The sequence below is a fragment of the Mauremys reevesii genome, linkage group 11 (genome assembly GCF_016161935.1).
Source record: "Mauremys reevesii isolate NIE-2019 linkage group 11, ASM1616193v1, whole genome shotgun sequence".
In the NCBI taxonomy this organism is placed as follows: domain Eukaryota; kingdom Metazoa; phylum Chordata; order Testudines; family Geoemydidae; genus Mauremys; species Mauremys reevesii.
Genome location: NC_052633.1, coordinates 60,039,971 through 60,053,646, shown reverse-complemented (window position 1 = coordinate 60,053,646; position 13,676 = coordinate 60,039,971). Strand labels below are relative to the sequence as shown.

General features: G+C 40.9%; 1 protein-coding gene across 3 annotated transcripts in view; it reads left to right on the top strand.

Moving 5' to 3' along the window:
* Positions 1-13,676, top strand: part of MGAT5 (alpha-1,6-mannosylglycoprotein 6-beta-N-acetylglucosaminyltransferase) — a 235,215-nt gene that overhangs the window by 149,063 nt on the left and 72,476 nt on the right. For all 3 annotated transcript variants that reach the window (XM_039494729.1, XM_039494731.1, XM_039494730.1), the window contains exons 7-9: positions 1,182-1,343; positions 3,917-4,086; positions 5,072-5,206. In XM_039494729.1, coding sequence (XP_039350663.1) covers positions 1,182-1,343; positions 3,917-4,086; positions 5,072-5,206 — 467 coding nt within the window. The remainder of the gene's footprint in view (positions 1-1,181; positions 1,344-3,916; positions 4,087-5,071; positions 5,207-13,676) is intronic.

Sequence of the window (13,676 nt, the reverse complement as noted above, 5' to 3'; positions counted from 1 at the left end):
AGACAGTGGCATAGCCAGGTTTTCAGTGCAGGGGGAGCAAACATAAAAAAGGCGCCCTCCCTTGGCTCCTCCTCTGGCCACGCCCCCCGACCGGACACACACACCCCACTCACCTTCCCTCCTGCGCCACCGCCTGTCCCCGGCCTCCTCCCAGCGCTCGGCGCGCTCCACGCAGGGCTCGCCAGCCAGGCGGCCTTAAAGGCACAGGGGCCCTTTTGCCTCCCCCTGCCCTCCGCATTAGCAAGGGGCGGGGAGCGCTTGGCCGCTGAGCCGAGGAGCTGGCCCCCTCGTTCCTCCGGCCGCGTCTGCTGCCCCCGCATGGCTCCTCCGGCTGTGCTGTTGCCAGAGCCAGCCGGCAGGCGCCGCTTGCGTGCCTGCAGCCCCACGGCTCCTCCGGCTGTGCTGCTGGGAGCGCCGGCCGGCAGGTGCCGCTTCCGCGCCAGCCTGCCGCTGCCGCCCCACGGCTCCTCCGGCCGTGTTGCTGCCACTGCTGCTTCCACTGAACCCCGCTAGCTACGCTACTGGCTCCAGAGCTATAACCATTATCATCTGATTGTAAAGCACCTGTATATATTAAGGTAATTGATGGCCTATATATGAACATTGTTAACCTGACAGTGGATATAGGATGCCTCCATTCTGCAGAATTAGTTGTTCTTAGATTAATCTGTTCTAGCAGAAGGACTGTTTCCAGTTAAGGCTGCTTTCTTAATGTTGTCATGGCTAACTTTTTCTTTCTTTGGTCATTCATGACAAATAATTATAGTACCTTGGGGCTACTTCTCTTTTGTTTCTAGTGCATTTTAATCATAGATTATCTGAGGTAGAGCCACTTAGGCTCACTTTGTAATCACATAATCAAAAACAGAACTACAATACTGTACAAATAAAAATCCTTTCTGAGCTCTGCATAAATTCGTGACTTTGGTATTTTTCCAGGCTATAAGGTAGTAATAAAAATATCTGACACTTCTGTAGTGATAGTGATTTCCAGCCAAAGGTCTCTATAGACTTTATAAGTGTTAATTAAAGCCTTAACCACCTGTGAGATAGGTGGTATATTTTTCTTCATTTTACAGATGGGGGATGTGAAGCACAGAGTGTTTAAGTGTGACAGATTGTCACTGAAGAAAATTACACTGTATGAAGTTCTGATTTTATTACTTAATGTTTAATTGAAGGCTGAAATTCATACCAACTTTGATCTCCTCTACAAAATGATGTCAAGGCATGAAGAATTCCGATGGATGATGTTGCGCATCAGACGAATGGCTGATGCTTGGATTGAAGCAATTAAGTCACTTGCAGAAAAGCAAAACCTGGAGAAAAGAAAACGAAAAAAAGTGAGTTTTTTATTAACTGCTTCTGGCAGTTGAAATCATAACAGCTTTTGGAAAGTGTGCTTGTCATCTAAGCAGTGCTTGAGGGGGAAGAGGTAAAAATTACTTACTCTCTTATTTGTTCTTACTCCTGTTTCCAAGAAGATCTCAGCAGGGCTAGTAGATTATTTTGTGTGGTCAGGTTTTGGGGGAGAGGGGTTAGGGAAGGTGTGGGATTTTTTTAAATATACAGGGTTGCTATGTGTTTGTGTTAGAGAAAGCAGAATCAAAAGAATATGCCTTATACTTGGAGCAAAAAGGTGTGTGGTGGGGGGTTGTGATGGTCTTTAGTTATTGGGGGAGTTTGTGCCACAGTTTCAAACTGGTCCACAGAGACAAGATTTTCCCTTATTATAGATAACTCCACTCCTCTGGTGCAATCAACCACTGTCTTCATCCCAGAGCTTTAGATGGATGGACTTTTAGATATGCTGGGCCCAGGCTATGGATTGCCGTGAAGATAAGGACTGAGATCTTGAATGTGATTTGAAATTCTCTGGGAAATCAGTGTTGAGAACAGTGGACAGGTCTGATGCGTTGCTGAGGAGACGTTCTACAGCAATTTATACTAGTTGGCATTTCTTAAGCAATGAAGGCTTCATGCCCAGGTGTATTACATTTGTGCAGTCCAACTGAGAGGTGATTGACATAAATAACTGAGGCCAGGTCATCATCTGTCAGGATGGAATTGAGACTTTTAGCTAATCAGAGATGATAGAAAGCATTCCTGCTATGTGAGAGTTTATCAGTGAGATATCCAAGAGGACTCCTAAAGTAAAAACTGAATTGACCAATTGCAGACCAAAAGAGACTTGAACTTGTCTGCAATTCGTCAAAATGCTTTCCTCTGTCAACTAGTATCACTTCTGCTCAGGTTCAGCTTCAGCCAACTTCTCTTAATCTCTGAGCCAAACTTGGTGATAGTGCTGTGGTCGTGCGTGGTGAAGGATAGGTAGGGCTGTGTGTCATCTTCATTTTGCTGGTACTTGAGTCAGTGTTGTCTGACCAGTTCACCTAGTGGTTGTATGTGGTTGAAAAGGGCCAGAGAGGGAACTCATCCTTGTGGGATGACATGCAGTTTTCCATTCCTATTTGTTGGGTGCATCCCTCCAGGAAGGACTCGGACCATATCAATGTATTGCCCTGGATTCCTGCCATCTCTCACAGACAAGACAACAGTATTTCATAATCGACTGTGTCAAATGTTGTGGAGATGACCCGGAAGATTAGAATGGATGTTGCCCTCAATCAACTAACAGAAGACCATTCATGAGTGCCACTGAAATGATTTTAATTCCATGTCCTGGCCTGAAGCCAGGTTGTTCCAGGTCCAGAATATTAGTTTCAATTAGTCGATCTTGTAGTTGGCCTTTAGCTAACTTCTCTATGAAGATAAATGGGAAGTTTGACATAGGGTGATAGTTGGCTATGTCTCCTGAGTTTGCTCAGTTTTGGTCTAACTATTTTGTGTTTGAAGGAAGAAGGGAAGATTCCTTCTCTGAGATGTTGACTGTTTTGGTCAGGAATGGTACCAGTTGTTCATAACTATCTTGGGTCGAGATTCTTAGGGTATCCAGAACTTCTTGAGTGAACTGTTTAAACTGTGGGAATGCAGCTGGGCTATTGGTTGGTAGGGATTGGTGGTGCAGATCCATGCTATTAGAGAATGTGCCAAGATGATCTTCTCATCAAAGTAGGATGATAGTTCTTAACAGCGCTTGGTGCTCAGTTATGATACAGGTTGAAGTGCTTATTTACAAAGGTCATAAAGGATCTGGAGAGCTGCAGAGAAAAATTCCCTCCATTGGGGTGGGGGAGCACCCTTGTCACTCTTGTGCAGTCCAGAGTGGTTTGTGTGTACAGTCCTGTGAAGTAGCCTCAGAGAGAAACATGTTGTTTCCTTCTCAGCTGGAGTGTCGAGCTAGTGCAGGCACCTAATGAGAAAATATGGTCCTCCAAGAGCAGAAGAACTACTGTCATGTCCTGCAATTAATCTTGTCTTATTAGTCTTCAGACTCCTTTAATTTTTAATGGAAATTACTTAACATTCCAGTGTTTGAATGATGAAACTGCTATCTTCACATATTGTATAAAATGTGAGTTAATTGTAATATTTTATTTTCTGTTTTCCTTGTTATAATCTTTTTTATCTCAAACTTTATTGGGACAAAAAGGCAAACGCCTTTTTATATATAGAATCATATTTTTTCTCCATCTCAGTCTGCTTCCCCTCATTTTTAATGCATTTTCTTGTTGTGTAATCATATTGTTTAGATCATACCTGAGGATGTAAAAGATTAAAAAAGGCACTCCAGTGGTTTGTAAAAATGGTCTAAAGCAATGAAGTAGTACTATTGCAATTAGTAGAGTGGCAGGGCTATTGAGAAATGTAATAGTTCTTTGATTAAATTGGCTAAAAAAACAAATGTGTTTGAGTTGGAATGTGGAGAGAGCAAGAAGGAACCAACATAAAGTACATGGGTTAATTAGTTGCAGAATTAATGTTGTTACTGCTTACATGTGGCTTTCTTTTTCAGATCCTTGTTCATTTGGGACTTTTAACAAAGGAATCTGGATTCAAGATCGCAGAGAATGCATTTAGTGGTGGCCCACTTGGTGAATTAGTCCAATGGAGTGATTTAATTACATCTCTCTACTTACTGGGCCATGACATTAGGATTTCATCTTCACTGGCAGAGCTCAAGGAGTAAGAAGATTATTTTCAATTTTGAAACTAGAATACAAAAAAGAAATTGTAAACTCCTGAAGCCTCTATTAGTACTGTCTATAATTTCTTGAAGAGGAAAATGAAAGTGATAATTCACTAAACAGGAGATAAGAAGATTATTTTCATGAGCTAAATATATGCGCTGTGAAAAGGATAATATGTTTTCATTGTAGCTGCAGCCTCCTGAGATTTCGTAAATTAATGCTGGAAAATTCAAACTAAGCAGCTTAATTTTTTACCATTACAGGTGATTTAAACATCTGCAGCAAGATACATTACTGACTATTCTTATTCCATGTCCTTTAGCTTAAATCCCCACTCCGCATCCAGCTATTTAGTCTTAAATAAATGAATTTTGATGCAGTTAAGTGCTCTGAAAATGCTCATGTTTCAGTTAAATTTACATTAGTCTCTTGTAGAATAAAGTAACTTTCATTTTTAGTCTCAGTGACACTTCGTCCTGCTTTAATGCTTTTTATAATGCACCGGTTTAAGACTGGGCATTTGTCCTTTTTTCTGTAGCTTTCATTTTTACAATATATACAATGAAACCATATTATAGTGAATTCTGATATAATAAAACAGTTAATAAAATACTAGAAGTGATATCCAAATTGCTTCAGTATATCGCATTTGCTTTATGAAAATTGCTGCTCAGGTTATATTTGTACCTCTGTTTAGACTAGAGAAAATGCTCAGTGACAAGAGTCTACTGTAAGAAGTATCTATTTTACTGTACTTAATCCATTTTGCAGTAAACTTTTTAGAATGTTTTGCTGGCTTTCAGCAGTAAGATTAAAATTGCACATATTCAGTTAATGTCTTTGCAAAATTAGAATAATTGACCAATGTGATTTTTTTAATGTAATTGGATTATCAATACAAATTGCATATCGCATGAATGCAGAAAGGTGCTGAAATATTTCTCCCTCCCTCCTTTTTTTTTTTTTTTTTTTTTTGATAGGATTATGAAGAAAGTTGTAGGTAACAGATCTGGCTGCCCCACCCAGGGAGATAAAGTGGTAGAACTCATTTACATTGATATTGTGGGACTTACTCAGTTTAAGAAGACGCTTGGTCCATCATGGGTTCATTACCAGTAAGTATTACTCTTATCTGACCATTTGCAGAAGCTCTTTAACAAAAGCATTTGAGTAGCACATGTGCAGTAAATATATAAAATACTGACTTGAGTACTATCCAGTCTGAACTGAATTTATTTGAAAATTAAACTGTTCAAAATTACTTTACTTCCTCAGGGGCTTTCATTGTTGTTAGGAGAAAAATGAATAAAGAGTATATTGCCTCTTTCTTTTCTAAACCATCTTTCTCCTCCCCTTTGAAAGTCTGCAAGACACAGAATATCAGAGATGCATTGTAGCATTTCAGAATATTGTTATATTGTTGAAATTGTGTATTCCACCTAAGCTACTTTCGCGATCTCCTCATTTGCTCCTTATGAGTGCTTTGTTCTTTTTACCTCCTTAAATCAAATGATAAATGTAGCAGCAAGCAAATTGAGTTCACTTTTTCAATTGAAGTAGTGTGTGTCATCTTCTATAATATGAAACAAAATCACTAACTTAGTCCTCATGAAAGGTGTTGGATTGACAGTCCTGGTGTTACCAGCTTTGCCTGTTACTTTGGGGTATGCTCATTTATTAGAGTTACTCTAGTGGGGAGGGCGGTTTCTGTACTTCTATCAATGTACTGCATGTGTCACTTGTGTTCTCATATGGAGTTCTACTTATCCCTGCTGCAAGTTCCCTCCCAACGGAGCTATCCTGCAGGACCTATGTTCCCTGGGCTGGGTTGGGTTCTTCCAGCCCCAGAATCAGACAAACACACACATTAACAGAATGCCTCTGAGAGGATCAGGTTACTCAGCACTCCCAAGCTGATGCCTTTTATGTCCCTGGACTCAGTAGGCTGGGTCGAGCAGCATTTTCAATCTGCCACCCCCATAGGCCCTTGGATTCAGCAGGCTGGATCGAACAGCACCTCCAAGCTGCCACCCTCCATATGTCCCAGGTTCAGCACGTCTCTATCCCCACTTTCACATTACAATTGTTCTGGTAGTAACCCACTTGATGAGCAAACCCCACAGAATTTTTGGGAGCTGCAGGGATCTTTTAGCTTAGACAAGAAGAGTGTTGCTACAAAGCAAACGAGGAAACAAAATAAACACCCATGGGGGGGGGGGGGAAGGGGGGGAAGAGAGAGAAGCAACCAGCTTTATCATGAAAATTATTTATTGCCAGGTAATAACCATACGGGAGCCAAACAAACAGAACAGTTATAATATTAAATCTAACTTAAATTTGATTATAAAAGTCAGGTTTAGAAAACTATAATTGATCACACAAGTAGGGTCAGAAGGCTATAACTAGGGAGAGAGAGAGAACTGGATTCTCACCACTCCATGAAGCTTGAATCAATCAGGGGTTTCAGGTGGTGGTGGTAACTGAGGGTCTGGAGTGCTAGAGACAGGCAGAGCCCCCAGCATGATCGGTCAGGAGAAGATGAAGTCCCAATGGAACTGATGCAGATTTTGGATCCAGGCATCAAAACACTTACTTGAGCATGGGTAGGGGTTTTTGTAGAGAAACAGTGGTTCCAGAGAGAACACTCGATTTGTTTGTGTGTGAACTGATGGCTCAAGGGAGTATACCAAAGTTGTTTTGTTCAGGCTAGCCAATGGGAGCTGATCATTTCTGGCTATGGGCTGTGTTCCTTGGAGGGAGCTCACAATACAATTAGGGAGCTTCACCGTCTTGGATACCAATAAAGGATTTATCACTAGAATTAGTTTGATAACTACTGAGCTGGGTCTGTGCAGGTGTGGGTTCATTAACATCTGGAGCAGAGATTCCTCCATCATGTAGTGTTTCCCTGCTTTTCTGGTCCCAGAGTTCAGTGCAGTTCTTGCCTTGGAATCTCTGTTCCATTCTGTATGCTAATGGAGATGTCTCCTTGTCCCATCTTCCATGCAAATGAGGCTAGGGGAGTTTCCTTAATCCTGTCATCCTTATCCCAGGGGTTTAGGTGTGTCTCCTACTGCCTTTTCATTGCTTTTCGTAAGTCTGTTTTCTGAGTAGTTCTGGTTCAAGCAGAGGTCTTGGGGGGGAGGGGAGTCAGACAGGCTGGGTACTGTGCCCTGGTTCCCCAAGAACACAGCTGCTAGGTGACACTGGAGACTGAGGACTTCTGTTTAACCACTGAAATAGTACTTGCACAGTCAGTGGCAATACTTTTCGCACACTGTCCCAGCCTTGAGCTGGAGAGACCTATCTTTAAGGATGAATGGGTAGTTCAATCTCTCTGGCCTATTGAGTTTACTGGGGCTACAAGTTGTGGTGGCCTTTGTGATGTATAAATATATGTCCACTGGGAACTGAACTGAGGCCACTCACTGCTATTATTATTAAGGGCATGAGAGTAAACTGTCCCCCTGCATAGGAAAGATAAGAAGTATGGCAAGAGACCACCCTGGCTTAACCCGAAGACCTTCAATGATCTGAAACTCCAAAAAGAGTCCTACAAAAAAGTGGAAACTAGGTCAAATTACAAAGGACGATATCAACAAATAACACAAATATGTAGGGGCAAAATTAGAAAGGCCAAGGCACAAAATGAGATTAAACTAGCTCTAGAAACAAAGGGTAACAAGAAAACATTCTACAAATACATTAGAAAGCAAGAGGAAGACCAAGGACAGGGGTAGGCCCATTACTTGATGGGGGGGAGGAGAGGAGGCAGAAGTGATGCATGACTTTTCTTTCAGTTTTCACCAAAAAGATTTAGTAGCAGTTGGACATCTAACATAGTAAATGATAGTGAGAATGAGGTATGATATGAGTCTAAAATAGGGAAAGAACAAGTTAAAAATTATTTAGACAAGTTAGGTATCTTCAAATCACCAGGGCCTGGTGAAATATATCCTAGAATACTCCAGGAGCTGACTGAGGAGATATCTGAGCCATTAGCGATTGACTTTGAAAAGTCATGGAAGATGGGAAAGATTCCAGAGGACTGAAAAAGGACAAGTATAATGCCAATCTATAAAAAGGGAAATAAGGACAACCTGGGGAATGACACACCAGTCAGCTTAACTTTAGTACCAGGAAAGATAATGGAGCAAATAATAAGCAATCAATTTGCAAACACCTATAAGATAATAAGGTGATAAGTAACATTTTTCAAGAACAAATCATGCCAAACCAAACTAATAGCTTTCTTTGACAAGGTAACAAGCCTTGTGGATAGGGGAAAAGTGGTAGATGTGGTATATATTGACTTTAGTAAGGCTTTTGATACTGTTCCACATGACCTTCTAAACAAGCTAGGGAAATACAGCTTATATGGAGCTACTATAAGGTGCATGCATAACTGGTAGGAAAACATGTTCCTAGATAGTAATAATCAGTGGGTCACTGTCAAGCTGGAAAGGCATATCAAGTGAGGTCCCATAGAGATCAGTTCTAGGTCCAGAGCTGTTCAGTATCTTCATCAATGATTTAGATAATGGCATAGAAAGTACACTTGTAAAGCTTGCGGATGATACCAAGCTGGGAGGGGTTGCAAGTGCTTTGGAGGATAGGATTAAAATTCAAAATGATCTGGACAAACTGGAGAAATGGTCTGAAGTAAATAGGATGAAATTCAATAAGGACAAATGCAAAGTACTCCACTTAGGAAGGAACAGTCGGTTGCACACATACAAAATGGAACTCCTGGGGAAAATCTGAGCCACTGCAGGGCAGCAGAAAAATGCCCCTCCCCCTGCAGATTCCCTTTGCTTCCTTGCAGAAAATGGTTTCTGTGGGGAAGCAAAGAGAAGCTGCACCAGTGCTCATTTCCCCCATCCTGGCAGCTCAGGCACTCTGTTTGGGCTGCTGGGAGAGAAGTAAATCGGGGGATGGGGATGCCCTGGGGTGCAGCTGGGGCTGGGCGGTGTTGGGAGGGAGATAGAGGAGAATAGAAATGGAGTTCCTCCTCCCCCTTCACTGCACAGAGTAGTCGGGGCTGGGTCAAATCAACCCCTTGAAACTTTCCCTGGCTGCAGAAAGCTCTGCACAGGGGATATTGAGGGGGCTGGGCAGATGGGAAGCAGCTCCCCGTACAGTGGCCCCTCCCCCTACCCATGCACCCAGATCCCCAACCAAGCCCCCTGTACCCAGAACCCCCCCAACCAAGCCCCCAAACACCCCGCTAAGCCTCACCCCGTACATCAGAAACCCTGGACCCCCACCACCACTGAGCCCCAACTGTCTGTATCCTGAGCCCTCCACCCCACCCAGTCCCCCACCACTACTGAGCCTTAACAACCTTCACTTGGACTCCCCTGCAGAGTCTCATTCCCCCTGCACACAGAACCCTGCACCGAGCCCCCATGCATCCAGATTCTCCCCCACACCCCCGAGCCTCCCACCGAGCTGCCTGCACCTAAATTGCACCACACAGAGCCCTGGTAATCTTGAGGGAATTCTTTGCCAAAAAATTAAAATTCTGCAAAGTTCTGCATATTTTATTTGTTAAACTAACACATAAACACAAAATATATAATCACACCATTTTCAGTTATTTTTGTAATTTGCAAATATTTGAAAATTGTGTGATTATATTGTGTTATTTTGACAAATAAAATATGCAGAGTTTTGCAAAATTTTTGGTGCAGATTTCCCTCAGCAGTTTAAAAAAAAAAGGGGGGGGTGGGTGGGAAGGGGTATGACTGCCTAGGAAGGAGTACTGCAGAAAGGGATCTGGGGATCAGAGTGGATTGATCACAAGCTAAATATGAGTCAAAAGTGTAACACTGTTGCAAAGAAAGCAAACATTATTCTGAGATGTATTAACAGGAGTGTTGTAAGCAAGACACGAGAAGTAATTCTGCTCTACTCTGCACTGATTAGGCCTCAACTGGAGTATTGCATTCAGTTTTGGGCGCCACATTTCAGGAAAGATGTGGACAAATTGGAGAAAGTCCAGAGAAGAGCAACAAAAATGGTTGACCTGTGAGAGAAAATTGAAAAAAATGAGTTTGTTTAGTCCGGAGAAGAGAAGACTGATAGGGGACATGATAGCAGTTTTCAAGTACATAAAAGGTTGTTACAAGAAGGGAGAAAAAATATTCTCCTTAACCTCTGAGAATAGGACAAGAAGCCATGAGCTTAAATTGCAGCAAGATATTAGAAAAAAAACTGTCAGGGTAGTTGAGCGCTGAAATAAATTCTGTCTGTCTTTCTCCCCGCCGCACCTGGAACCAGCAGGTCTAAAATAGCTTATTCCAAACTCCTGGATTTACTAAAATATTTTTTTTGTGTGACTTGCAATCCTGACTGTTTCTAAATTGCTTCTAAATCAAATTGATGGTGTCACTCAAAATTCCCAATAAATTCTGTTTTTTGAAAGTGAATGTACTAAAATGTATTCTCATGGAGGCAGAAAAAAGTCAGCTTAGTCTTTCTCCCAGCTTCAGTTTTTTCGAAGAAGTGCCATCTTTTCCATCATAGGCTTATTTTAAATTACGCTCATGCCCAAGCTTGCACATTTCAGAATTCTCTCATAGGGACTTTGAAGGAAATTTGAAATAAAGATAGGTTCTGCTCTGAGGAGCACACTAATCAATCTAATCTTGTTTTCCACTGAATTTCTTTGGTTGTCTGTCTGCCAGATATGTTTCTATCATTACGCCAGAATGGCAAAAAAACATGTGTAAAATGAAAATGGTCCCTTCCTTTTTCTTCCCCATTTAATTTCCTATTTGCCATGTTTTATAATGAAGATATGTAAATGTAGCATGACACCAAGGTTGTTTGATTAGCTTTCCATTTTTCTTATTTCATGAATCATTACATCTTAAAATGTCAATATATTTTCCCTATTTTTTTCTAATTTGACTTTTTTCCTGGTTCATGAGTTTTGCAATTAAATTTTGCTCTAAACAAATTTGTGTGAACTACAATTTTTCTTAGTTTTTCTTTTAAAAATAAACTGTTACCAGTGCCCCTTCCCCCATACACAAACACAGAGTAACATAAGCTTCTTGGCAAATTTTGTCAGTGAAAGAATTTGTTACTTAACATGGGTAATTCCAGTGTCAAAGCAGATGTTTACATATATTTTAGTTTATTCCAATAGAATGAACATATAATATAGAACTGCTACCTAGTCATTGCTGCTTTACTAATTAGTGTCTTCATTTATTAATATTTAATAGCTGTACAGTTCTTGTTATAACTACAGTCTGAGCTGCCGCCTCCCCCCCCCCTTTTTTTTCTATAGCGAAGCTAAGGGTGTTTCTGTGCTCACATTTCTTAGTTTTATGTCAGTTAAATTCTCTCAGCAGATGTCAGTATGCTGACCAGTTTAGTCTGCTTGTACAGAACAGGCTTGAATGTGAATTAAATTCAAACTTGCTGTTTGTTCATTTCAAAATTCACTGCCATATCAGTTTTGTAAGAGAACTTTAGCTCAAAGGAAGTTATTGATGATTTCAAATTAGGTGACTAGAGTTAGCTCCAAAAGCAGTGACTCTGCTGCTAGGAGTTCTGAAATTCTGAATGAACCAAATCCTGTTTTTGTTTATTTCTCTTGCTTGTAGCACCAGTGATGACATCAGGTAACACATGCTATATGTCCAGTATCATTGGTTCTGCCAATATCATGAATGTACCGCAACTGATTTGGCTTTGATGTCTAACACGACTGCTATTCAAAATGAGCAACATTTTGTATAAATAAAAACAATGAGGCGTCCTTGTGGCACCTCAGAGACTAACAAATGTATTTGGTCATAAGCTTTCGTGGGCTAGAACCCTCTTCATCAGATGCATGAAGTGAAAAATACAGGAGCAGGTATTAAATACATGACGGGGGAGGGATAGCTCAGTGGTTTGAGCATTGGCCTGCTAAACCCAGGGTTGTGAGTTCAATCCTTGAGGAGGCCACTTACGGATTTGGGGCAAAAATTGGTCCTGCTAGTGAAGGCAGGGGGCTGGACTCAATGACCTTTCGAGGTCCCTTCCAGTTCTAGGAGATTGGTATATCTCCAATTATTAATGAAAGGATGGAGTTGCTTTACCAAGTGTGAGGTCAGTCTAATGAGATAAATCAATTAACAGCAGGATACCAAGGGAGTTAAAAATAACATTTGAAATGGTAAGAGAATGGCCCATTACAGACAGTTGACAACAAGGTGTGAGTAACAGTAGGGAGAAATTAGTAGTGGGGAAATTAAGTTTAGATTTTATAATGACCCAACTACTCCTAGTCCTTATTCAGGCCTAATCTGATGATATTCTGTATAAAGAAACCCTGAAAAGAAGTCTGCTTAATTTTTTACATTAGAAATGCAGGTCCTAACTAGCCTGAAAGATTCTGTGGCCTACACTGGAAAAGCCACCCATTGCTGACAATAGATATCAGGAATGGTGTTACTGAAGCATTGTTGAATGATTGTAAACTATTAGTACAGGCAAGGAAAAACAATAAGCATCAGCTACTGTAACTTTAACAATGTTAAAACCCAAACTATAGGGAGATCGGGGGAGGTTGTTACTTTCTTTTTAAATCCAGGCTCCATTCTCCATCCTATCTCCCTTTCATAGACCTAGAGGTTTATTGCTCACTCTTAAGTTTTTATAGAAAATATACTAAGTAATGTGGATATTTCAGTTGTTTGATTTTATTTTTTTCCTACTTTAAATATATTAGGCAGATTTATAGTGACCTTACTGTAGGTAAGAGTCTCTTGAAAGGTGCTTCTGAAAAACTTGACATATTTAAACGATTAAGTACTAATGTAATAGTGTGGTGTCTGAGTACAGTTTTCAGTAAGATCTTCCCTCACTCCCAAGCTATTGGAAGCATAGGACGCTTCAGACTTCGTTTAATACTTTCTGCTACAGTGTGTTCTGTGGAGATGGTTTAAAACCAGCAAATATATCCAAGAATTCGTGGTACATAATTATTTTTGTAACACTTAGAGTTCTGCTGTTCAACATAAATGTCTCACTTTAAATAAAATCCATTAAGACTCAACCAAGCATGCCACTGCATACCCTTATCAGCTTTACAGCAATTCAAAGGCACTCTAACTGTCTGCATGTGTCATGACACACACCCTGCTGTGTCTTATGGTTCGGATTTGCCTTTCCGGACCCTTCTTATCTGATCTTCCCTTTCCTTATTAGTTTCTCCAGTTCCCACATGCCATTATCAAATAAAGACACCCTTCATTTATTTCCCTCCTTGATTAGCTTGCTTTCTGCTGCACCTTCCATCACTTCTGTATCTCTATCATCCTGCCGCTTCAGAGACCCTTTGTTTTCTCTATGTTGGATCCTTTCCAATTAAAGATCCAGCTGTTTAAATCAGCCTGTATGTGTAGCATTAAATACACCTGAAGCTTTTGTGCTCCTCATGTAGATAATTCAACAGGCCCCAATGAGGTCTCAGTTCAGCTTCCTAGAAGTCTCTCAAGTCACATATCTGACCAAAGTGTGCATTTATTAGGAATGCTGGATTGAGACTACCCAAGAAACAAGAATTCTGTTCTTACTCTCTGA